Below are 24,586 nucleotides of genomic sequence, written 5' to 3' on the forward strand. Positions count from 1 at the left end.
AGAGTATACTGCAATGGGCTTCATGAACTATTCTAGAAATTCAGTAAAACATCCTCAACTAAAAAAGTATTCAATGACATACAACAGTGCAGGACCAGAAACTAAATACCAACACTGTAACTTAGAGCAATAATATGATTAATATTTTTTTACAAGATTATGTAATATCAATAATTTATGTCATGAATATCACCAATAAAAGTCATTTCTTGTACTGTTAACTAAGGTTTTAGTGTATTTGGTACCTAAACATAAAAGTTAGGAAAAAAATCATGTGCTTGTATTAAGAAAGTAAAATACATATGTGTGTACTCTAATGTTTAGTGATTATGTCACCATGAGTATTAAGAATTTAAATAAAAGCACAAATATGTCTTTATGTGTTTTATATTCATCTCAAAGAACAAAATACATTTGGAAGGGTAGGAAGAGAGGGTCAAAAGCTTTTAAAAATACATTGCACTAACAAAAATAAGAGTGAAAAGGGTGTTCAACTTGTAGAAACATGAAGTACAGTCTAAGCAGATCAAATGATTACTTCATTATTAATTTTCATTACAATAAATTGCATATACCTGCATTAAGATGAACAACATATATTTATCTGCATGTGCTTATGTACATTTTCCGCTTACTGTGTTATTTTTTCTGTTGCCAAATTCAGGGCATCCAGGTGCATTTGAGCCAGCCGCAACCCAGGGAAAGTCAAAAAAGCACCAATGAGTGAGCACAGAACGGCCAGGAAAAATTTGAAAGTAAGCTTAGACACTGGGCCCCTGGAAAAACGAAGAGATTCATCAATGTTTCCTTAAGTGACTTTATAAATTTCCTTGTTCCTATCAATTTATCCCACAAGCTACATTCAATAATCACAATCACAAACATTTTAAATAGATTCAGGTAAATTTCTGGCTTAAGACAATAGTAGTGATAAAGACAACTATGGCGTTAGTCAATTTTCATGGGCAGAAAGTATTTAAGAGAAAACATCAGAGAAAAGCAAATTCTAGTCACAATGTTTGAATCTGGAAAGGGCAAAACAAAAGCAAGTAAACAAGATTAATAATGGTAGACAGATGCAAAGTCTAAAGGCAAAAATAATAATGCAACTTCCCTGTAAGAAGGACAAAGTTTTAGGGTACAGGTAAAGTAACAAAAAGATGACACCAGAAATGACGTTTCCTTCCCAAAAAAGTAAATCTTAATTTTCAGCTAAAATATTTGGTTTTACCCTTAAAATTTTCCAAAACTTACTGGGATTCTAAACCTTGCTTTTCAAGAAACTGCATCGCACTTTCTGAAAAATTTGTAAAACCTGTAGAGAAAAAAATGGATTATTCTTATCAGGGGCAAAATACAGAATCTTTCTTTGGAAATAAAATGCTAGAAAACAGAATCTTAAATTTTCAAGTGTCTAGCTTAGCTCTTTCATGTGCTAATTAGTATGCCACAATGCAATAAAATTTGGTTATTAACAGGAACAGTCTTTGAAAACATCCCTTTGATATTTGTACATTCCATGAACGTGAATAAAATTTGCATTAATTCTTCAGGAATTTGTTTAATTTTTTTGCATCACAGAAACATTTAACTGTAAGAAAGTTGTGGGGTGTGGATTAAAAATGAAAGGTAAGCAAATAACATCAACAAAGCAAATATTGCACAATGAAGACTAGATTCTTTTAAAAACAATGAATAGCAAACTGTGCCTTATAAATGGGACATACACATTTCAAACATGAAGGAATTAAAAGAACAACTAAAACATTAAAGTTATTTTAATATAGATATGAAGGGGAGAGTGACATTTATATATAATATATATGCATGTATATGTATACATGTTTATAAAATCATCTAAAGTTCAAAGCATTTATTACCTGTTTCAAGTCCAAATTCTAGGTAGTTTTCAGTAACAATCAAGATTGCCATGGCTTTGACAAAGAAAAAAAATCCAAAGGTAACACAAACTGATCTTTCACCACCTTCTTCTACTTTGAAATAGTGTGTAGTCAATGAAAACAGTACCTTGCTGTAGGAATAAAAAGTTCAGGAAAAAAAAGGAACAACTTTGTGGAACAGCAGTATTACGTTATGCTACCTGAAATGCCATTAGAATTTCAACACTCCCTACAACATACTTGCATTCATATAAAAGTAACCTCAGGTGAGTGAATATCTTTGGAAATCTGACCATTCTTCCAGGAAGAAGAATGTAACATTTAACAACACAGCAGATTCAAGTGTGGTTTAGAATTGCCCTGACTTAGGGAAAGTGCATAAACAGTAGCAATATTGTCCTTGGACAAATAGAATAGATATTAAAATTCAAATGAGTATCATATTTTACTATAGGTTACTATAGTAATTTCTATGCAATAGTTCTTGAAGACATGAAAGACCAGGAAAGGAGCCATTTTAGGAAACTAAGATTTTCTTTCTACTAGGCTTATAATTATTTTGCCTTTTCACTATACTAGGCAATTAAGGAAAATCATAAATAATTCCTGGATTGATATGGTAGCATTTAGAACTGTAAGCCCAGGGCCTTTGAGGTCATTTAGTCTAAGACCCTCATTTTAGTAGAAAGAAACTGAGGCCCACAAAGGCTAAGGGATTTTCCCAAGGACAACAGTAAAGACTGGCAGCTTCAACTTTGGAACTTGAGTCCTTTCACTTCAAAACCATTGCACACCCCATGAAACCACGCTGCCTCTAATCCTGATGCTACTTTAAACCAGTCAAGAAACTATTAGTTTTATATCTGGAGACACTATAGTTCAGTCTGCAAATATGTGAGTTCCAAAATAATCTGTGTGATTCTAAGCAAGTCACTTTTCTATGATTTTCAAAACAATTCACAAGATAAAAAAATAATTAGTGCTAAAATGAACCTCAGAAATAATTTTATAATCAAATTACACTTTCATTAACTTGATCAAAGTGGGTCTAGTGATAAAGCCTGAACTAAAACAGGTCCTCCTGCTTCTCTGGTGATTTTTCCATTATAGTGTGATGTTTTCTTTAAAGTTAAAAAAAATCATTTATACAAATACAAAAGTATTTATGAGTTAGGCTTTAAATTCTAGCACTAACCTATCACATTTATGCACAGAAGAAACTTCTACTTATAGCAAAGGGAGATGTATTTATTCAGGTATTTGGAACTGGAAATCAATGAATTTTCCCACAGAGATAATTCTATATTCAGGGGTCTATATAGTTGAAATAGTCTTTATTGCTCTTTTAGTCTTATATTCTAACCTTATGGGCTCAGACAGCTTGGGAACTTAACTATAATATTGTTTCTAAGGAAACAGTCCTGAGTTCAAAATAACCAAGCTTAGAAATCAACTCAGATCACAATACCATCAAAAAGTGAGGATTATTTCAATTACGGAAGTGGAAAAAGTTAAGGGAATGGAGTTATACCCCTGATTCTACCAACTAACTAGCTATGTAACTTTGGACAAATCACATTTTTCTAAGGCTTCAGTTTCCTCATCTGTAAAACTTGAAGATGACCTTTAAAGTCCCTTTTAGTTCTAATATATAACTATGAGAACATAAAATAGCCACTGTTTATCATTCATATAATTATAAACCCAAGAGACTTCTTGATCCTTTATAGAGCTATTAAAAAAGTCTTTTTCAATATACCTGGAAACACAATGATATAGACATTCCCCAAGTTAAAACACAAACAACTGATCTATGTCTGATTCTAGTCTAGGCTCTGAATCACTAGACTCACTTTGATCAAGTCAACAATAATATGGTTCGATTGTAAAATTATTTCTAAGGTTCATTTTAGCAGTTATTTTAAAATTGCTACTTTTTCCCATACTCATCTCTGTAAAGAAATCAAAATGTCTCAGACTAACAGCAGCCACTGACCAGAGCTCAATACCATCTCAGTCAATACATTTTTACCTCTTAAAATTGTGTATATATTTATGCTCTCCCTTTCCCCTATCCTTTACCATGCATTGTGCAATATATTCCATTGAAAATAATCTTCTTAAGTACTAGCATTCAAGACAAATGCATATTTATTCAATTTGATTATTTTAATACTACGTAAAATATACCATTTTAAATTATTTTCCATTATAATGATTAAATATTTTTAAGTTATGTTATTAAGTCAACAGACTTTGTGTGACAGATTAGGACCCCAAACACTATTATTCCAAAGACTGCTTCTTTGAGGAAAATACATTCCTAAGCTCCAAATAATTGATGATACATTCTTCTGTTGGCCCCTCATAATCTGACATCACTCTATCTTTTCAGATTTATCTCACACTATACCTTGCCCCATTAGCAACTGGCCTATTCTCTAATCTCATTCAGCATTCTCTACCTCCATGACTTTACTCATACTATTCCCTATGCTTGCAATAACCTCACACTCCCCTCCATCTCTGCCCGATTAAATTCTACATATTCTTTAAAGGATGAGCTATTTCTCCTCAATGAATCCTTCTCTGACACTCCCCTCCCTGCCCCCTGTCATTTTTGATCCCTCCTCACTTCAAATCACCCAGAACCTGAAATATCTCTTGGTACAGCTCTTGTACCCTGCTAAAAGACTGTAAATTCCAAAAGGGAGAGAATGCGTCCAATTACATTTTCTTTTATCTCCCCAAAACAAGCATGTAACACACACCTGAAGGCAAACCTCTTTTCAAAATATGCTAAAAATAATTTCTTTAATCTGTAAGCCATTATAGTTAGATTTCTAATTCAAAGCCACCCCATGGTGAGCTGGGAACTTCTTACAATCCTCCCACTTCCTGGTCAATTCACCAAAATCTGTTTGGGGTTATCTAGGGAGGGGCCTGAATAATAACAAGTATGACATGTCAGGAAGAACCAGAAGTAAGATCTCAGCTGATTTACTCCTGAAAGGCCCTACCTAATTTAAAATTGTTTAGTGTAAGTTAAGGAAGGTAATTTGATACTACAATATGTATATCTGCCACATATAACAAACATAAATATCAAACTGTATTATTTTACTCATATTGAACATTTTGAAACTACATAGGCATTTTATTAAATGAAAACTATTAAGATTGCCCATTTTTGCTCTGGTCTATTATATACACTGAAAACATAAGAAAATATCCCTCCTGTACTTTTAGGTCCATATATCAGTGAATATAGATACTGAATATGTTAAATCTCAGAGATAGCTCAGGCAACCTAATCAAGCTCATACATCAAAAAAAAAAAATCATCCTCTATCTAGCATTCCCATAAAGTGGTCATCCAACTTGCATTTGAAAACGATCAGTGAAGGAGCCGACTCTACTGTTTGATAGCTTTAACTGGCGTTATTTTTTCCCCAAAGAGTTTAAGTGAAAGAAGAAAAATAGTTGAGGTAGGAGGATTGAAAATTTTTTTTTAATTTTCTCTGATCGTTATTAATCTGTCCTAGAATTCATTGCAACTTATGTGTATTAATAGTTAAATCTCAACCAAAGAATTTTTTCATTAAGAACTGAAACTGGGGCGGCCAGGTAGCACAGTGAGTAGGAGCACCGGCTCCAGTGTCAGGATGACCTGGGGATCGAATCTGGGCTCAGACACTTAGCACCCACCCAGAAACACCAGGCCGTGTAACCTTGAGCAAGTTACTTAACCCTGATTGCTTAAAAAAAAAAACTGAAACTAAATTCCCTTAAATGTCCTCTAAACAATATTCAATACTTCAGTCAAATGCTATCCTTCAATTTTTTTATTGTAATCAAACTATAAAAAAAAAAAAATTACAGACCCTTCCGAGTTTATGCCAACCCCTAGAAATTCCTAAACTCTACTGAAGCAAAGAAGTTGGTTTGCATTAAGTTTCTATAAAATCTAATGTCAACTTTTTCCAGATATTTAGTATAGGATAAGGGAAGGGGAGAGACAATCATATGTCATGCAAGATATGTCTATAACATACAAATATACATACACATATAAAAGTAGGATCTCACTAATCAACAAATCTGATAAATTTCCCAAACTGGAGGGGCAGCTAGGTGGCACAGTAAATAGAACACCGGCCCTGGAGTCAGGAGGACCTGAATTCAAATCCAGCCTCAGACACTTAACAATTACTACTTGTGTGACCTTGGGCAAGTCACTTAACTCCAACTGCCCTGCCTTCCCACATCAAAAAAAAAAAATTTCCCAAATTGGCAAGCTCCCTATTTTCAGGGCAAGGTTGTATCCCAGGATTTTTCTTCTTCTGCCTCCCCCCAAAATTCTTTTTAAAGATCTCAAAACCATCAGCAGAAATTCGTAAATCTTTACTAAACTTTAACCTGAGCTTTCTCACTGTTAATTACAAATTTAAGATTAAGGCAACTGCTTTAGCAATTAGAAAAGGTTTAAGAATGGTATGATCTTAGATTTGATAGAAGGCTTTCTGGAGTAGGATATAAGTGGTCAATTTCAATTAAATGTTAAAATTATTATATTTCAATGGATTCAATATGATCATTATGAATTACAATGATGGAACATGACAAAAATTTTACCTTTTACATGTTCAATTTCTATAAAACTTAATTATTATGCTGTTCTGTCACCACTTTTTGCAAGACATTGTTATTCACTTGACAGATTCACGTTTTGATATGTGTGATCTTTCCTGACATATAAGTTAAGAAACAGTTTGCTGTGAATTAAGGCAAATGAACCATTTATCCCATGGAAAAAAGCATAGAAAGACTATCAGAATAAAAATCAATCCTTCCTTTCAACACTAATTAAATACTCACTATTTACACATGAATTGTGTTTTAGGTAATGGGGAGATATAAAGATAAATAAGCCATGATCACTACCCTCAAAGAATTTATACTTGAGTAGGGTTGATAAGTGGCACAGATTATATCTAAATTGTCAGATGAGAATAAGTGTGTAAGAAAGGCATAGCTAATCTTTGATCAAGAATGGAACATACTATTTGCAATTATGTGAAACTTTTCTATCTTCTGATACTTACCAGGGTTTACTGAAATTACAGAACAATATAGTGAAGTTAAAAGTAAACTAAGCAAATGAAAAAAGTGATTAAATGTTGATTCCTTCCCAGTAGTTCAAATTCTCAAGAAAGGCTGTTTTCTAAAAGCAAAACCAAGGTTTTCCTCAAGAAGATATAATTACTCTTCCTTCAAAGCTTTCATTAGGCTAGAATGGTGGCCTATAGTAATGGGATGGAATTTAACAGGTATAAATGTACAATTAAGTACATTTAAACTTTTGAGGAGGCATGACCAAACAGGAATTTGTCTAAAAAAGATGTGGGGGTTTCAACAGATTACAAACTAATGAATCAACAATTTAAGATGGAAGCCAAAAATCTATGTTGCAATTTTAAGCTGAGGAGCAGTGTACAGGACTTGGGACTTCATAGTCTTGCTGAACTATGACCTCAGAAGCCTATATCTGGAGTATTTTATTCAATTATAATATAATGCCACATTTTAGTAGAGACAGATAAGCTGAAGACTAGAGGAAGGCAAGCAGGATGGCAAAGGATTTAAGATTGGGTCATATAATCTGTACTCCCAACACAAGGACTGAGGAGAGATGAGGGAGTCAGAATGAGGAGAAGATTTCCATATAGATGGCATGTGAAAGATACAGAAGCCAATTATCTAAAAAGAGTTCAACATGGTCATATTGAACAATAAATTTAAAAACCCTAAAAGAAACTTCCCTAAGTTCCTTCATGCAGCCCAAGACTAAATAACAAAAAAATAACTAGAAGCTACAGATAATGAAAAAGAGGGGCCTTGCTAAAGGAGCCAGCAGGTAAAAACATTAGAAATCTAGAATTAATGAGGAAAACCTTAACAAGGAAAAAACCACTCAGTGTCCTAGCCCAGGGAGCACTAGGAGACATGAAGAGATAGAAACAAGGAAGAAAAATCAGAGAAGCTTTATGGGCAAAAAAACCCACCTAGTACCTCCATCATGCACAGCCAATCACAGTGCTATAAAAAGGAACACTGAAGCCTAACAACATTCTGAACCCTGACAAACAAAAGGAAGAAGAAACCAGAATTAAGAATCCAGAAAAGTGACTTCAGGATCAAATAGATCCTTGACCTCCCCATCCAAGAGTCCTAGATAGGGTGGAACCTGGCCCTAGAACTAAATCTTAAACCAAGAACTAAGACTACTGATATGAGTAAACACAGAAGATTACATTAAAACTATGAAGAAAAATCATGGGTCAACAATCAACCAAGAGGAAACATGTTAGTGGAGAACAATACCACAATAGCTACCCCCCCCCCCAAAAAAAAAGGCTGAGAAAAGGATTACATGAATACCTGGAAAAAGTCTGGAAAAAGTTTAGAGATTACAAAAGAAATATAAACTATGGAGGGGAAGACCTGGAATTAGAAACACCTTAGACCAAAAGGTAGGAAACCTTACACAAGTAGTATGCTCTCTTTAAAAAAAGGAAAGAGTAATAAGAAATCAATGACTCCATGATACAAGAAATTCTGGGGAAAGGGCAAAGTTAGAAAAAAATAAAACAGAATATGTAAGGTATCGATTATTTTTAAAAAGCAGGCATAGAAAAGAGGTCAAGGAAAAACAACTTAAGAATTATCAGTCACTATAATAACCATGACCAAATGAAAAACCTGGACACTATATTTCACAAAATCATAAAAGAAACTGCCAAGCTCTATTAGAGGATAAAGTAAAAATAGAAAGAATCTGTCATCTCCTGAAAGAAACTCCAAAATGAAAACTACCAAGAATGTCACAGACAAAACCCAAATCTTTCTACGATACAGAGAGAAAAAAAAAAATAGAACACAGGATTCAGAAAAGAAAGCAATAATTCAACTATCAATGAATAGTAGTCAGAATCACACAAGACTTGTCAGCTACCATCAAAAGAATAGGTGATCTTAGCATATGGTAGTCCAAAAGGCAAAAGATTTAATAATAATAAACCCTGCAAAATGGAGTATAATATTTCAGGGAGAAAAAAACAAGTTGTTAAATACAATAGAGCCTTTTCAAGTATTCTTGGTGAAAAGGCAAGAGCAGAGTAGAAACTCTGAAAAGTAAACACAGGACTTTAAGACAAACAGCAGGGGATGGTTTGGTTCAATTTCTGACAATTTTAAGAAAAAGGGAGGGAACAGGGAAAGAAAGGAAGAGAAAGCAGAAGGAGCTTACTGTTTGCTTAACTATATGAGATGAAGACTATGCACACTTGCAGGAAGATGTGGTGGTGAGAGAATAAGCATCACATGAAGCTCACTTTAAACTGGTCCAAGGAAGGTTGAACACAGAGACACAAAGAGTTTGATATAGAAATATATTAAACAGGGAAAAAGGTGGGGGTAGGTAAAGGTGGGGAGGTGGCTAGATGGTTCAATGGACTGAGCACTGTGCCAGAAGTTATGAAAACCAGGGTTCAAATCTGGCCTCAGACACTCACTAGCCATGTGACCCTGAGCAAGTCACTTAACTTCTCTTTACCTTAATCCACTGGAGAAGGAAATAGCAAACTACTCCTGTTATCTTTGTCAAGAAAACCCCATATGAGGTCAGAAAGATCCAGACACAATTGAAAAACAACAAATGTAAGGAAGAGGTTTAAGAAGAAGGCTAGGATTGGTAAAGAATAAGTCACAAGCAAAACAAACTCCAAAGATTGGGGGCTGGATCATGAAGAAGAGATTAAAAGGAAAGAAACAAAGAATAAGAAATTTTGGTTGTGCTCTGGGCAAGAAGATGAGAAGAGCAAAAAAGATGGCTTTAACTAAAGATCACTCTTCTCTCCTCACTTCACCATTAAGAGAGAGATGGGAATAAAGGGGCAGAGATATAAATGGATAGGATAAAGGGAAATAAACCATTAACAATCACAACCACAAATGAAAGATAAACTTGCCAAAAGAGCAGAAGATAAAGAGAAATAATACAATATTCTGTTTATAAGACAGTTTAAACAAAGATTAACAAGGTTAAAATAATGGACTAGAGAAAAATTTATTAGATCCAGTGATTTCTGGATCTCTTGCCCTTGTATCCCAAGCTTTGCCATACCCACACTGTGGGTTACTCCCAGCATGTGCCTCCTTTGCTTTATTCACACACTGGTTAACAGGGCAGGAGGAAAACGAAAAAACATAATGCCGGGGACCACTACAAATTTACATTATCTAATCTCAATTGGACCCCCAATGTAACAAGGCAAACATTCTCTTTCTCCCTAGCTGAATGGCTATCCTCTTCATAGTAGCTGTTCTAAATCTTACATCTCTTTAAGCCTCCCATGGTACCCCTTCCCCAGATTTTGCCTCATATTACATACACACTGAGACTATTTATTGAGAGTTCCATCTTTCTCCCTCCTATCACACCTCACCTCATCCAAATGAATTGTCAATAATTTCTCCTTCCTTCCAATTTCAGATGAAGAGGTAGCCCTTCTCTACATTCACCTTTGATCTCTTCCCCTCTCATCTTCTCCACAATTTTCACTATCATCTACACATTCTCACTAATCTTCAGTCCCTATCTACTGGCTCATTTACTGCTTCCTACAAACACATTTCCCATCTTTAAAGGGACTTGCACTCAAAACTATGCCTTTAGCTATCACTCTATCTCTACTTCTCTTAGTGGCTAAATTCCTTGAGGATGGCATCTACACTTTGGAGCCTCTACTTCTTCTCATCTCAGTCTCGAATTTTCCTATGCAATCTGGCATTCTACTGAAACTACTCTCTCCAAAGTTACCAGTGATCTCTTAACTGCCAAGTGAATGGCCTTTCATCAATCCTCATCTAGCTTCCTGTAGCACTTCAAGACTACCGATTACCCTTCTTGCCTGAATAGTATCTCCTCTCTAAGGTTCCATGACATTTCTCTTTCTTGGTTCTCCTCCTATCTTAGCATCCTTTTGCTGCTTCTTTATCAATGTCACATCTACTAACTGTGCACCCTAATGCTCTGGCCCAGACCATCTTCAATTTTTGCCCAATACTACCACAGTTTTCTCATCAACAGTCATCGGTTCAATTATCATGTCTGTGAAAATGATACCAAGAACTATAATTCTAGCCACAGTCACTCTCCTGGATAGACTATACAGAGTACAGCCATATCTATATATATACAACCACAATCTCTCAACTGATGGATGGTCCCACATCACTAAATGCCTTTTGGATATCTTAAATGAATGTGTCACAGATAACTCAAATTCAACATCTCAAACAAAATTCTTTATCTTTTCTCCTGAAACCTCCCTTTATATCTAACTGCATTAAAACTGTCAAGGATGTGCCATCATCCTTCTCAGTTTACAAACTCAAAATCTCCTCAATCCATTTTCATTTGACCCACAAAGCCAATGTGTAGCAAAATCTCATTGTTTGAACATGACTAATAGGGAAGTATAATATGATTGTGTGTGTGTATATATATATCAGATTGCTTACTGTCTCAGGGAGGGGAGAGAGGCAAAAGGGAATGAGAAAAAAACTTAAAACTCAAATCTCATAAAAGTGAATGTTGAGGGGCGGCCAGGTGGCTCAGCGAGTAAGAGCACCGGTTTCGGTTTCAGTGTTGGGAAGACCTGGAGATCGAATCCCGGGCTCAGACACTCAGCACCACACCCAGAAATAACTGGCCGGGTAACCTTGAGCAAGTTACTTAACCCCAATTGCTTAAAAAAAAAATTGGGGCAGCCAGGCAGCACAGCGAGTAAGAGCACCAGCTCCAGTGTTGAGAACACCTAGAGATCGAATCCCGGGCTCAGACACTTAGCACCCACCCAGAAACACCTGGCCGTGTAACCTTGAGCAAGTTACTTAACCCCAATTGCTTTAAAAAAAAAAAGTGAATGTTGAAAACTATTTTTACATGTAATTGGAAAAAATAAAATACTATTAAGTGGGAAAAAAAAACAGATCCTAAAGAAAAAGACATATGAGAAAAAAAAATCCTAAATTATAACTTCCCAATATCTCTCATATTTATACCCTCTTCTCCATCCACAGAATTACCTTGATGGTTCAGTTCTTATCTAGACTACTGCAATAGCCTTTTAACTAGCCTCCTGGCTTTAAGTCTCCTCTTGCACTAAATCATCCTGAACTCTGCTGCCAAAGTAATTTTTTAAAATTAATTTATTTTTAGTGTTCAACATTCATTTCCACAATATTACGAGCTTCAAATTTTCTCCCTGTCTTTTCCCTACCCCCCACCCCAAGATAGCAAGCCTACTAAATACCCCTCCCACTCTGTTCTCTCTTATATCCTTCCCATACCCCCCTAACTTTCTATTACGGCAAGATGGATTTCTATACCCAGTGTCTTTATATTTTATTTTCAAGTTGCATGTAAAAAATACCTTTTTTTAACATTTGTTTTTAAAACTTTGATTTCCAGATTCTTTCCCTTCTTCCATCCTCACCCACCCCTACGGGGAAGACAAGCAATTCAATATAGGTTATACGTATGTAGTTATGCAAAACATTTCCATAGTAGTTATATTGTGAAAGACTTACTATATTTCTCTCCATTCTATCCCACCCCCCACTTATTTTATTTTCTCCTTTAACCTTCTCCATTTTCAAAACTGTTTGCTTCTAACTATCCTATCCCCAATCTGCCATCCCTTCTATCATCCCCCCCTTATCCCCTTTCCCCCTACTTTTCTGTAGGGTAAGATACCCAATTGAGTATATATGTTAGTCCCTCCTTATGCCAAATCCAATGAGAGTAAGACTGACTCATTGCCTTTTACCTTCCTTCTCAACTGTAATAGTTTTCTCTTGTCTCTTTTATGAGAGATAATTTACCCTATTCTATCTCTCCCTTTCTCCTTCTCAATATATTCCTCTCACTCCTTAACTTTATTTTTTACATATCATCCCTTCATATTCAACTAATCCTGTGCCCTCTGTATATGTATACATGTACACACATATCACATATATATCACACATACACTCTCCTATACATACATATACAAATATATTCCCTTCAACTATACTGAGAAAAGTCTTGAGAGTTACAATGATCATTTTTCCATGTAGGAATATAAATAATTCAACTTTCATAAGTTCCTTATGATTTCTTTTTCCTGTTTACCTTCTCACGCTTCTCTTGCTTCTTGTATTTGAAAGTCAAATTTTCTGTTTAGCTCTCGTTTTTTCATCAAGAATCCTTGAAAATCCTCTATTTCATTGAATGACCATTTTCCCCCTGAAGCATTATACTCAGTTTTGCTGGGTAGGTGATTCCTGGTTTTAGTACTAGCTCCTCTGACTTCCAGAACATCATATTGCAAGCCCTTCAATCCCTTAATGTAGAAACTGCTAGGTCTTGTGTTATCCTGATTGCATTTCCACAATACTCAAATTGGTTCTTCCTAACTGCTTGCAGTATTTTCTCCCTGACCTGAGAACTCTGGAATTTGGCTATGATACTCCTAGGAGTTTTTGGGGGGGATCTTTTTTAATAGGCGATAGGTAAATTCTTTCAATTTCTATTTTGACCTGTGGTTCTAGAATATCATGGCAGTTTTGCTTGATAATTTCTTGAAAGATGGTTTCTAGGTTCTTTTTTTGATCGTGGCTTTCAAGTAGTCTAATAATTTTTAAATTATCTCTCCTGGATATATTTTCTAGGTCAGTGGCTTTTCCAATGAGATATTTCACACTACCTTCTACTTTTTCATTTGTTTGGATCTGTTTTATAGTATCTTGAATTCTCATAAAGTCATCAGCTTCTAATTGCTCCAAACTAATTCTGAAGGAGTTAATCTCTTCAGTGAGTATTTGAAATTCCTTTTCCATCTGATAAATTCAACTTTTTATGGCATTCTTCTCCTCACTGGCTTTTTGATCCTCTTTTGCCATTTGAGCTAGTCTATTATTATTATTATTATTTAAAGCAATTGGGGTTAAGTAACTTGCTCAAGGTTACATGGCCAGTTATTTCTGGGTGTAGTGCTAAGTATCTAAGCCCAGATTTGATCCCCAGGTCATCCTGACACTGGGGCTGGTGCTGTTACTTGCTGAGCCACCTGGCTGCTCCTAAGCAATTGGGGTTAAGTAACTTGCTCAAGGTTACACGGCCAGGCGTTTCTGTGTGGGTGCTAAGTGTCTGAGCCCGAATTCGATCCCCAGAGCTAGTCTATTTTTTAAGGTGTTATTCTCTTCAGTGTATTTCTGGGTCTCTTTTAGCAGGTGGTTGACTCTCTTTTCATGATTTTCTTGCATCATTCTCAGTTCTCTTCCCAATATTTCCGCCACTTCTCTTATTTGATTTTCAAAATCCTTCTTGAGCTCCTCCATGGCCTGCAACCAATTCATATTTTTCTTGGAGGCTTTTGATGCAGGACTTTTGACTTTGTTTGTCTTTTTCTAGTTCCATGTTTTGATATTTTGTCCCCCAAAAAAGATTCTATGGTTTGTTCATGCTTCCTCTGTTTGCTCATCTTGCCAGTCAATTACTTGACTTTTTAGCTCTTTGCCATAGTAGAACTCTACTTCCAGAGTGGAGATAGCTGTGTCCCAAATTTTGGGGTTTTCAGAGCTGTTGTCAGAGCTGTAAGGAGGACATCCTCTCTATAGCCACCACAACCTCTGGCACCCTAGCATTCCTCACCCCAGGACCACCACCCAAAACTACAACCCAGATCCAAGCAGGTCAAAGCAACAGCGATTATCCTCTCAATGGTCGCCTGGTTCCCCTATGATCTGCAGGTCAGGAGCTCCAGGGGCAGCCATGTGGCAGCAGCTGCAGCCCCTGCCCTGCCACCACCTCTGTTGCCCCAGGGGCAGGGGCTAGACTGTATTCTTCTCTCAGCCAGTTCCAAAAGAGTTCCCAACTGACCTTTTACTTTCTGTTTGGCGTTTATGGATTGAGAAGTCCGGAAACCGCCACAGCTGCCAGTGATTTACTCTCCTGAAGTCTGCTCTGGCCGGTCTGAGCTATGAGTCTGCTGGCATGGCTTACGCAGGACTTTGCTCACCTCCCAGCCCAGTGTGATAGACCTTTCCTGTCGGCCTGCCAGGCTGCCTTCAGCAGATTTGTTTCTGTCACTTTGTGGGTTCTGTAGCTCTAAAATTTGTTTGAAGTAATTTTTTACAGGCATATAGAGGTGGTTTTATAGAGGTGGAGGGGAAACCTCTAGTATCAGATGTATGCACAAGTGAACTTTATCTAACATTTAAAGAATGATTAATTCCAACAGTACAAAAACAACTCAAAAATAGGAAGGATACTCAAATTCCTTATATGCCAAATGTGGTTTTGATATCCAATTAAGCAGAGGGGAAAAAAGAATGTAGCCCTTTACTATTTCTGTTGAATACGAATACAAAATAATAAATAAAATATTATTAAAAAGTCTACAAGATACTAGAGAGGGCATCCATTATAACTAGGATGCATACATAACAGGAATGCAGAATTGGTTCAATGAACAGACAACTACAAACATAATGGGATTGGGACTAGATCTGTCATTTCATTGGTATGAGGAAACTATCAATACAGTTCAGCACCTTTTTTGAAACTCAGAATCTGAGAATCGCCTTGAATATGAAGAAATTAAATGGTTTGTCTATGGTCATGCAGTCAACATAGATATCAGTGTCAAAACTGAAATCCAGGTTTTCCTGTTGCCAAATTCTATCTAGTCATTTTTCAATTGTGTCTGACTCTTTATGACCCCAACTGAGGTTTTCTTGGCAAAGGTACTGTAGGGATTTGTCATTTCTTTCTCCAGCTCATTTTACAGATGAGGAAACTGAGGCAAACAGGCTAAGTGACTTGCCTGGGGTCACACAGTTGGTATCTGAGGCCAAATTTGAACTTAGGAAGAAGAGTCTTCCTGACTCCAGGTTCACCACTCTATCCACTGCACCACCAGCTACCCCAAGTTTACTCTAGGCACTATACTATGCTGATTCCCAAATATTTACAAAATACATGTAAATATATAATAACTAAATCTATAAAAATAACAGATCTTATTAAAAAAAATCTACATGAAATTAAAAGGATGCATACAATGTTTTTGATAAAATCCAATACTCCTTTCTGCTTTAAAAAAAAAAAAGGAATAAGTGGATTATAGGAATAAATGGGCCTTTCCTTAATAAGGAAAATAGTACACATCTAAACCTCACAGCTGTAGCAGCGGTTCCTAGATCTGCTTTACTAGGAAAGAGAGCTGCTTAAGGGGTCAACAATCTTTTTAAAATTCCATTCATTAGTTCAGGGGAAAAATCAGCACCCTGAACTTCAGAGAAAATCCAAAGAAAACAGAGAAAATACAAGCAGAGAAATAAAGACCAACAGACAGGGATTCTAACTGTCTGAGAAATTAAATTAGCACAGATCAACAGATCCAACTGTCTGACCGAGATGATACATACATAGTTACCAGAGAGAGAAGCACCAATATCTATCTGGCTTTTTCAAAACCTGGGGGGAGGGAGGTGCTCCTTAATGGCTACCCAGAGTCTCATCTGGTCAAATCACAAGAACACTATTCCAATGAGTGAACTCCAAAGAAAATGCTAACCTCAGAATATATACACCCTTTCTGTCCATTATAACCCTCTTGACTCAGTGCCTAATTAGAAATTAACAAAAGGTGTGAAAGCCTTCCTACAAATAAACCTCCCCTAAGGCAAGCTTACCTTAATGGGCTCCATATGATGCCGATTAATGGATGGGGAAGATCTTTATCCCATTAACCTTAACAACCAATATTAAATGAAAAGAAGAAAGGTTTCCAATAACATCAGGGATAAAGCAAAGATGTCCATTATCTACAATATCATTTAAAATGTGGTAGAAATGGTAGGTGTAGCAAATAAGAAAAATATATTGCACAAACTGGAAACAAAACTATTTTTTATAGATGTCATGATGGTCTAAAGAAGCCTAATATGTAAACTAAAAATTTGCTGAAACACAATAACTTTAGCAAGGCTAGAGAATAGAAAATAAAACTAAATAAATCAATAGCTTTTCTATTACCAAACAACCCCCCCCCCCAAATCCAAAAACAAAAACCAGCAAGAAGAGAGAAAGAAAAATACTATTTCAAATAACTAAAAAATGTGTATTATATCTCAGGGTCTATCTACCAAGTCACACCACAGCAATTATATAAGAATATTAAAAACTCTTTATAGAAATAAGGACAGATCTAAGTAACTGTAGAAATATTAATCAGACTTTGATAATATAATAAGCTTTCTAAATTAACTTATGCCAATAAAACTACCAAAGGATAACTTTATAGATCTATTTAAAAAAACATCATAAAATTCATCTGAAGGTACAAAAGTTCAATGTCAAAGGAAATGATATAAAAAGTGGGAAGGGAAGATAGCCTAGCAGTACCAGATGTGAAACTATATAATACAATAATAATCATCAAAAGAGTTTGGTACTAGCTAAAAAAAAAAAGGAGAAAATCATTCAGAATAGATTTTTTACAAAATATACAAAAGCAATTACGCACACATATGAGGTGAGAGGGAGAGAACATGAGAAACAGTGTGAAAGCATTCACAGTGTTTGAAAATCACAAAACACTTAGTTTATGGAATAATCAGATTGGATGGATAAAACTGCTCTGGGTAATGGAAAGCAGTTTGGCAGAAACTGGGTTTAGATAATCATCTCACACACCAAGATAAGCTCTAAAAGAATATGTTACTTAGGTATAAAAGATCACAAATAAGTTAAAGGGGCAAGGAAGAAATCAACTTTTGGAATTGCAGATAAGGGAAGAATTCCTAACCAAACAAGGATAGAGAGGATCATATAAGATAAAATGATTAAAGTTTTAAAAGTCATACACATGAAATAAATAGTTTAAATTTAGATTGAAAAGAGTTAAATAGGACAAATTCTTGCAAAAGTTTCTCTGATAAAAGTTTGAAATCTAAGTTATACTAAGAAACTGACTTAAATATATTTAAATGCCATGTTACAACAGACAAATGATCAAAAGATATGAATATAATTCTCAAAGGAATAAATCCAAGCTATCAATAGCTATACTAAAAAAAAGGTCCTAAGTAAAATAAATCTGAGGTTCCATCTCATGCCCATCAGATTGGCAAAGACAACAATAAAGGATAATTACAATTGTTGGCAGGGTTTTAAGATGTACTCTTTCACACTTCCACTTCTACCCATTCAATCAACTGCCAAGGCCTGTTTTGACTTCTGCAAAATCACTCATGTACGTCCTTCTCTCCTCTAATACTGTAACCACACTGCAGGTTCTCATCACCTCATTTCTGGACTATCTCCCACAAAACTATCAAGTTCTTCCCCCATTATAGTCTATCGTTCATTAAGCTTTCAAAGTGCTTTTCATCAAGCACAAGTCTGACCAACTCATACCCCTGTCCAAATTCAAAGAATTCTGGTGACTCTGTGTTGCCTCTAGGACCAAATATAAAATTCTGTAGCTTATAGTCTTTCATGTCCTGACCCCTTTCTACTTTTCTAGTGTTCTTACACCTTTTTCCCCTGCCTCAGACATACTCTATGGTCCAGGAACACTGGTCTCCTCACTATTCTTCAAACACTACACTCCATCTCCCAACTCCAAGTGTTTTCACTGGTTGTCCTTTTGGCCTGGGATTCTCTCCCTTCTCATTTCTGTATCCTACTTTCCCTGGTTTCCTTTAAGCCTCAGCTAAAGTCCCACCTTCTACAAGGAGCCTTTCTGGATCTCCCTTATTGCTAATTTCTTGCCTCTGTTGATTACTTCCAATTTATCCTGCATGTATCTTGCTTGTACACAATTGTTTGCATATTGTAACTCTCCTTGAAAGTAGGGACTTGTGTCCTTTTCCTTTCTTTATATTCCCAGTGCTAAGCACAGTGCCTGGCACACAGCAGGTGCATAATAAGTGCTGTTTGACTGATATGCACATTGTAGAGCTATGAATTGGCCCAGCCATTCTGGAAATCAATTTGGAATTATGATCCCAAACTCATTAACCTGTAACCAACCCTTTGACTTTTTGCCAATACACCAACAATTTCAAAGAATGAGGAAAAAGATCAGTATGTACAAAAGTATTCATAGAAGTACTTTTTGTCGGAGAAAAGAACTGGAAACAAAGGGTCATCTATCAGCTGGGGAAAGCTGAACAAACAATGGCATAAAAAAAAGGAATGGAATACTATTTCAATAGAAGCAAAAACAAGAGTCAATTTCAGAGAAATTTAGGAAGACTTTATGAAATAATGCAGGGAGAAGATCCTGAAAAATTAATTTATAACAACTTTCAAACAACTTTAATCCACTTAATAAGCAACTATGATTTCAGGATAAATGGTGAAACATTCTACCCACTTTCTGACAAGAGATGAGATAACTAAAAGTACAGAGGGAAATATATGTTTTTGGACACAACCAAAGAGGAAATGTTTTGTTTGACTATGCACATGTTACAAGGGTTTTGTTTTTGTTTTCCAATTTGGTGGGGAGATCAGAAAGTAGAGGGAGGCTTGCAATTAATTTGTCCTTCACCTTCCTCAAATTAAAAAAAAAAAAGGCAACATCAATGATGCTTTTAAAAAAAATGTATAGAAGACAACAGAAAGAAGGCAAATAAGAAACAGTTAAGACATCTTTAAACACTGCATGTTAAATTTATTAAGTACTTAAAAGGAAAAGGACAGTGTTATATAAGAGATCCAAGTTTACACACAATCCTCTTTTTTAGTTTATATATGGATGTGCTCATTTTATTTGGCGTTTGAGTTCAAAATTTTAAAAAAAATTATAAAAGATCATGTGATAATCAGGTAAAGGAAATGTGGATATATAATCTGGAGATATATTAGAAATGCTTAGGGGACATTTAATAGCAGCCTTCAAATATCTGAAGGGCTCTAACATGGAAGAGGGCTTAGATTTATTTTACTGAATACAGGGGTTAGAACAAGAAGCAATGGGTGGAAGCTACAATGTAGCTAATCATAGGCTAGATGTAAGGGGAGGAAATTTCTAACAATTAAAGCTTTCAAAAAATTGAATGGGCTGCCCCATTGCCAAAAATACTATACAGGAGGTTCTTGTTCAGGTACAAACTGAATTAGGCTGCTGAGATGTTGTACTTCCAAAAACATTCAATTCAATTATTTATTGAGTGCCTAATATACATAAAACTCTTCTAGGTGATCAGGTTTCTCAGACAAGGATGAAAAAGTCCACTTCAAGGCCCTTAAGTTCTACTGGTTACTTGATTGTATCAATCATTAACAAATGATATAATGACTGTATTTCATATAATGACTGAAAGTAAAAAAGTGGGGAAAAAGGCGTACAGGGGAACAGAGGAAAAAATTCTGGATGATATTGCAAGTTAGGAAGAATCTATATTCAGAATCCTACATGCAAACTGGAAGGAACTTCTGAAGTCACCTACCTCAACCCATAAATGAACGGATATTTTTTCTACAACATCCTTGACAAATGGTCATCTGACTCAAGTTTTTACTTAATAAAAGGTATCACCTTTTACCTCTGGTAGTAGCTCCTCCTGTAGAATAGAAATTCATTGAGAGTAGTGACAGTTTAGTTTTTGCCTTTATATCCCCAGAGCCTAGCACAAGTAAAGTGAACTCCTGAAGTAGCCTATTCCAAAAGAACTGCCTTCTGTATTTCCCCACAGGGTTTATACCTTTAAGTAAAAAAAAAAAAAATGGTGGGGTAGGAGAAGAGAAGGGGTAATTCCCTTCTGTCTGTTGGACAGGGCTATATTTCCTTTCAACCTTCTTACCCCAGCCCACCATTCTCCCCAACAGTGAAACTCATTATAAAAAACTTCGGTAAGGTGTATGTGCTCACTTCATGGACAACTGACATGCTGTTGCAGTAGGATGAAGAAGAGAGAAACCTAGTCAAAAGTAAGAAGTGTTAATAGTGGAAAGATAAATAGCCTCCAGCCTACGTGCTTAGAATTTTGAGAGCTGAAAAGGAATTTTAACATTAATTTGTACAGCTTCTTTAATTTTGTAAGAAATCCTAGTTCACCCAACAGTGCCCCTTCCTACCTAGAAAACATCCTGCTAGGGTCCTTGGTCCAAGCCACAGGAAACACCATCCATGACAAAGAGAAAGAAAAGGCCTTGTGAACTCTTACAACCAACTTTTTGAGCAAGTCTACACATGCTGTCTTTGTACCCAACCTAGCCTCAAAATATTCTAATCAGATTTTCTATCCTTACTATTCTATTCTATCTGAACTCTCCAAGAGTAACTGGGAACCCCCTAACACCTACTTGATATACTGAATTGATATGTTGAACTTGAAATGAGAATACCTAGGTTCAAATCCCAACTCTACCATGCTATTACCTGTGTCTCCAACAGAAAATTGCTTCTCCTGAGTTTCAGTTTTTCTGTCTGTGAAATGGAGTTAAGCCATCTAACCTTTAGATTCCTTTTCAGTTTTAAATTCATTATCTGATACAGGTTATTTTAGTCCTTTATCTTCCTTGAAACCTCTGAAACAGTAACATTATTGATGACCTCTTTCTGAGTATTTTCTTCTCCCTTGGCTTCAGACATTAAGCACTCTCCCTATCTTTCTAAACATTCTCACTTCCTGACCTCTTAAAATAGGTGTTCCCCAAGTTCTCTCTCTGACCCTCTTTTCTACTCTTTCCTTTAACAATCACATTTATTCCCACAGCTTCCATTACCAACTCTATGCAGATTATACAAATCTTTATATGTAGCCCAGATATCTCTTGTGCCATCCTGATCTGCCCTGTGTTTTCAGCCTTCTACACATTTTCCAAAAATCTTTGTTAATGCTGTTCCTGATGTCTAGACTATTACTATTATCCTACTTTCTGAATAAATGCCACATTTCTTTACAGAATGTTAAAGGAAGTATGGCAAAATTAATTCTCAAAATACTTGAAAATTCTACCTATCCCTAAAAAAATAAGAAAGTCTGTAGAACTGGGCACAATAGGAATGATTCTCAAACTCTTTCATCCAATGACTCCCTAGGGCTCATTATTACCAATATCTATATTTAATGTATTAAGAGCAGTAGAAATAAGAAGAACTCAATTTGAGCTCCAATTCTGTCACTAATGAATTATGTAAGCAAATCACTCAATCTCTCTGGCTTGGGGTCCTGATCTCCAAAATAGCACAGATGAGCATTAGATGATCTCTAAGGTCTCTTGAGAGTGCTAGATCTGGAGTTAGGAAGAGCTGAATTCAAATCAGGCCTCAGACACATAGCTATGTGACTCTCAACAAGCTAATTAATGTAGACACCTCAGTTTCCTCAACTGTAAAGTGGGAATAACAATAGCACCTATTTTGTAGGAGATTAAATGTGAGAATTAAATGAGATATCTGTAAAGTGCTTGGCCCTCTACCTGCCACAGAGTAGGTGTCAATGAATGTTTATTTCTTTCCCACTACCAATATAAAACAAAAAGGCCTGTATGTTTCAGAGTTATTAAAAAAAAAAAACCTTACAAAAATTATTTTTCTTGACATTACAGTTCAAGGATCCACAATATTACCAGTGTGGGTTCTCTAACCACCAATGCAGACCACAATTATTTTACAACTTCGATTCACATGGTGAGGAAAGTTTCTGTTCTTAGGCAGATTAGTTGATCTTTGAAAAATCACTGTTTCATGTATGACCCTCCTTCCACCTTTAGCAAATCCTTTCAGAGTTTGGAATCTGCTTGAATAGTTTTTGAAAATGAATGTTGTCTAGGGGCAGCTAGGTACACAGTGAGTAGAGCACTAGCCCTGGAGTCTGAAGGGCCTAAGTTCAAATCTGACCTCGGACACTTAACAGTAGCCATGTGACCTTGGGCAAGTCACTTAACCTCAACTGCCCTGCCTTCTCCCTCCAAAAAGCAAAGCAAAGCAAAACAAAACAAAACATAAAAAAAAGAAAATGAATGCTGTTGTGGGTCATCAGGGTAGGTTTGCAGCAGATACGTTAAGATATAAATGCAGGAAAGGGCAAAAAGAGAGAGGAAATAGGTCTACATAAAACATCTGGGGTTTACTATAATCACAAGACATTTGTTGGGCTCTGTAGGTCATATGAAAAAGTTTAATAAATTACTAAAAATGCTCATAAGAACCTAAAGAATAAGTTTACAGTTCTTTTATTTTCACTGAAGAGTAAAGAATGATGTTTGTCTGAACAATGTTGCCAAGAATTTAAGAATTAAAAGATTGTTATCATATTGGAGGAGCAAAATAGAGGTCTCTGGGTCAGAAAAAACTAAGTTTTAACTTTTGACAGTATATCTTTGGCCCATACTGGCTGAATGATGGCTGGGACAATCACTTAACCTCCCAGTACCCTGGATAACTCTCCAAATCTATCATTTACAAAGCATGTGCTGATCTTCACTGGTAGACATAATTTCTTCATGGGAAGTTCAATGTACCAATAAAATTATAGGCCCAGTTTTAGTGAAAACAATTTTTTAGGACTATTGCTACACTCATTAACTCAATTTTAATTTATATACAAGATTATATTACTATTACTACAAGTATTTAATGTCAACAATGTGGGCTTTATCCTAATAATATTTTTAAAATCTGTCTCATTGGTTAAATTGCTGCTTTTTTTTCATCTTCCCCTTTCCCATTTCTAGTGTCACCACCCTCATCGGTGTAAAAGATACCTGGATTATCCTCCTAAGTAATCTTTCTGCCTCTGGCCTTTCCTCTCTGTAATTATTTTACATATCATCTTAATCCTAGACAACTAAGTGGTAATGGCCCTGGACTCAGGAAAACCTGGGTTCAAAGATAGCCTCAGACTATTAATAGCTGTGTGATCTGAGGCAAGTCAATCAAACTCTGTTTGCCTCAGTTTTCTCAATAGTAAAATGAGGGTAAATAACAATACCTACCTCCTAGGCTTACTGTGAAGATGAGAAATGAGATAATATTTGTAAAGAATTAATAAATGCTTATTACCATTCCCTCTCTTCCTGAAACATTATTTTTATAAGCTATTCTCGTGGTAAGCAAATCTATAGTAGACCTCTAATTACAGAATAAAACAAGAAATTCCAAAGATTATCATAATATGATCTCAACTGGCTTTTCCAATCTTCTCTTCTTACTTTCTCCTCCTTCCTCCTTGTTCCTTCCACAAACCTCTAACCCTGTACCAGTTAGGGAGCAAACACGTAATTGTATCATATGGTTGTAGGAACTGGAGCTGTGGGGACTATGGAGATCAACCCATAAAATCTCTTCATTTTACATATAAGAAAAATGAGGAATCTCCTACCTTTACTAATGCTATTTTCTCTACATAATGACCTTTAAGTCTTAATTAGAGTTCTAATCTTTAAATTTTAAAATATACTTAACATATATTATCTCAAGAAAAACTTTACAACAAATATGAAGTGAGTGTGATTTTACAGTTGAGAAATCTGAAGCTGAGAAGGATTAAGGGACTTGTCCAGGGTCACACAGCTAAATAATATCTGAAAAAGACTTTGAATTCAAGTTTCC

The 24,586-nt window shown here is 35.7% G+C and overlaps 1 protein-coding gene across 2 annotated transcripts in view; it reads right to left on the reverse strand.

The window, feature by feature from the left end:
* Nucleotides 1-24,586, reverse strand: part of TMEM161B (transmembrane protein 161B) — a 116,781-nt gene that overhangs the window by 22,459 nt on the left and 69,736 nt on the right. For both annotated transcript variants that reach the window (XM_069085071.1, XM_069085072.1), the window contains 3 exons: nt 1,881-2,032; nt 1,255-1,315; nt 636-776 (listed from right to left, as the gene is read on the reverse strand). In XM_069085071.1, coding sequence (XP_068941172.1) covers nt 636-776; nt 1,255-1,315; nt 1,881-2,032 — 354 coding nt within the window. The remainder of the gene's footprint in view (nt 1-635; nt 777-1,254; nt 1,316-1,880; nt 2,033-24,586) is intronic.

This window comes from Petaurus breviceps, unplaced genomic scaffold (assembly GCF_028583685.1).
Source record: "Petaurus breviceps papuanus isolate PSGF00001 unplaced genomic scaffold, PetGlider_PUasm1.0 175, whole genome shotgun sequence".
NCBI classification, from domain to species: Eukaryota; Metazoa; Chordata; class Mammalia; order Diprotodontia; family Petauridae; genus Petaurus; species Petaurus breviceps.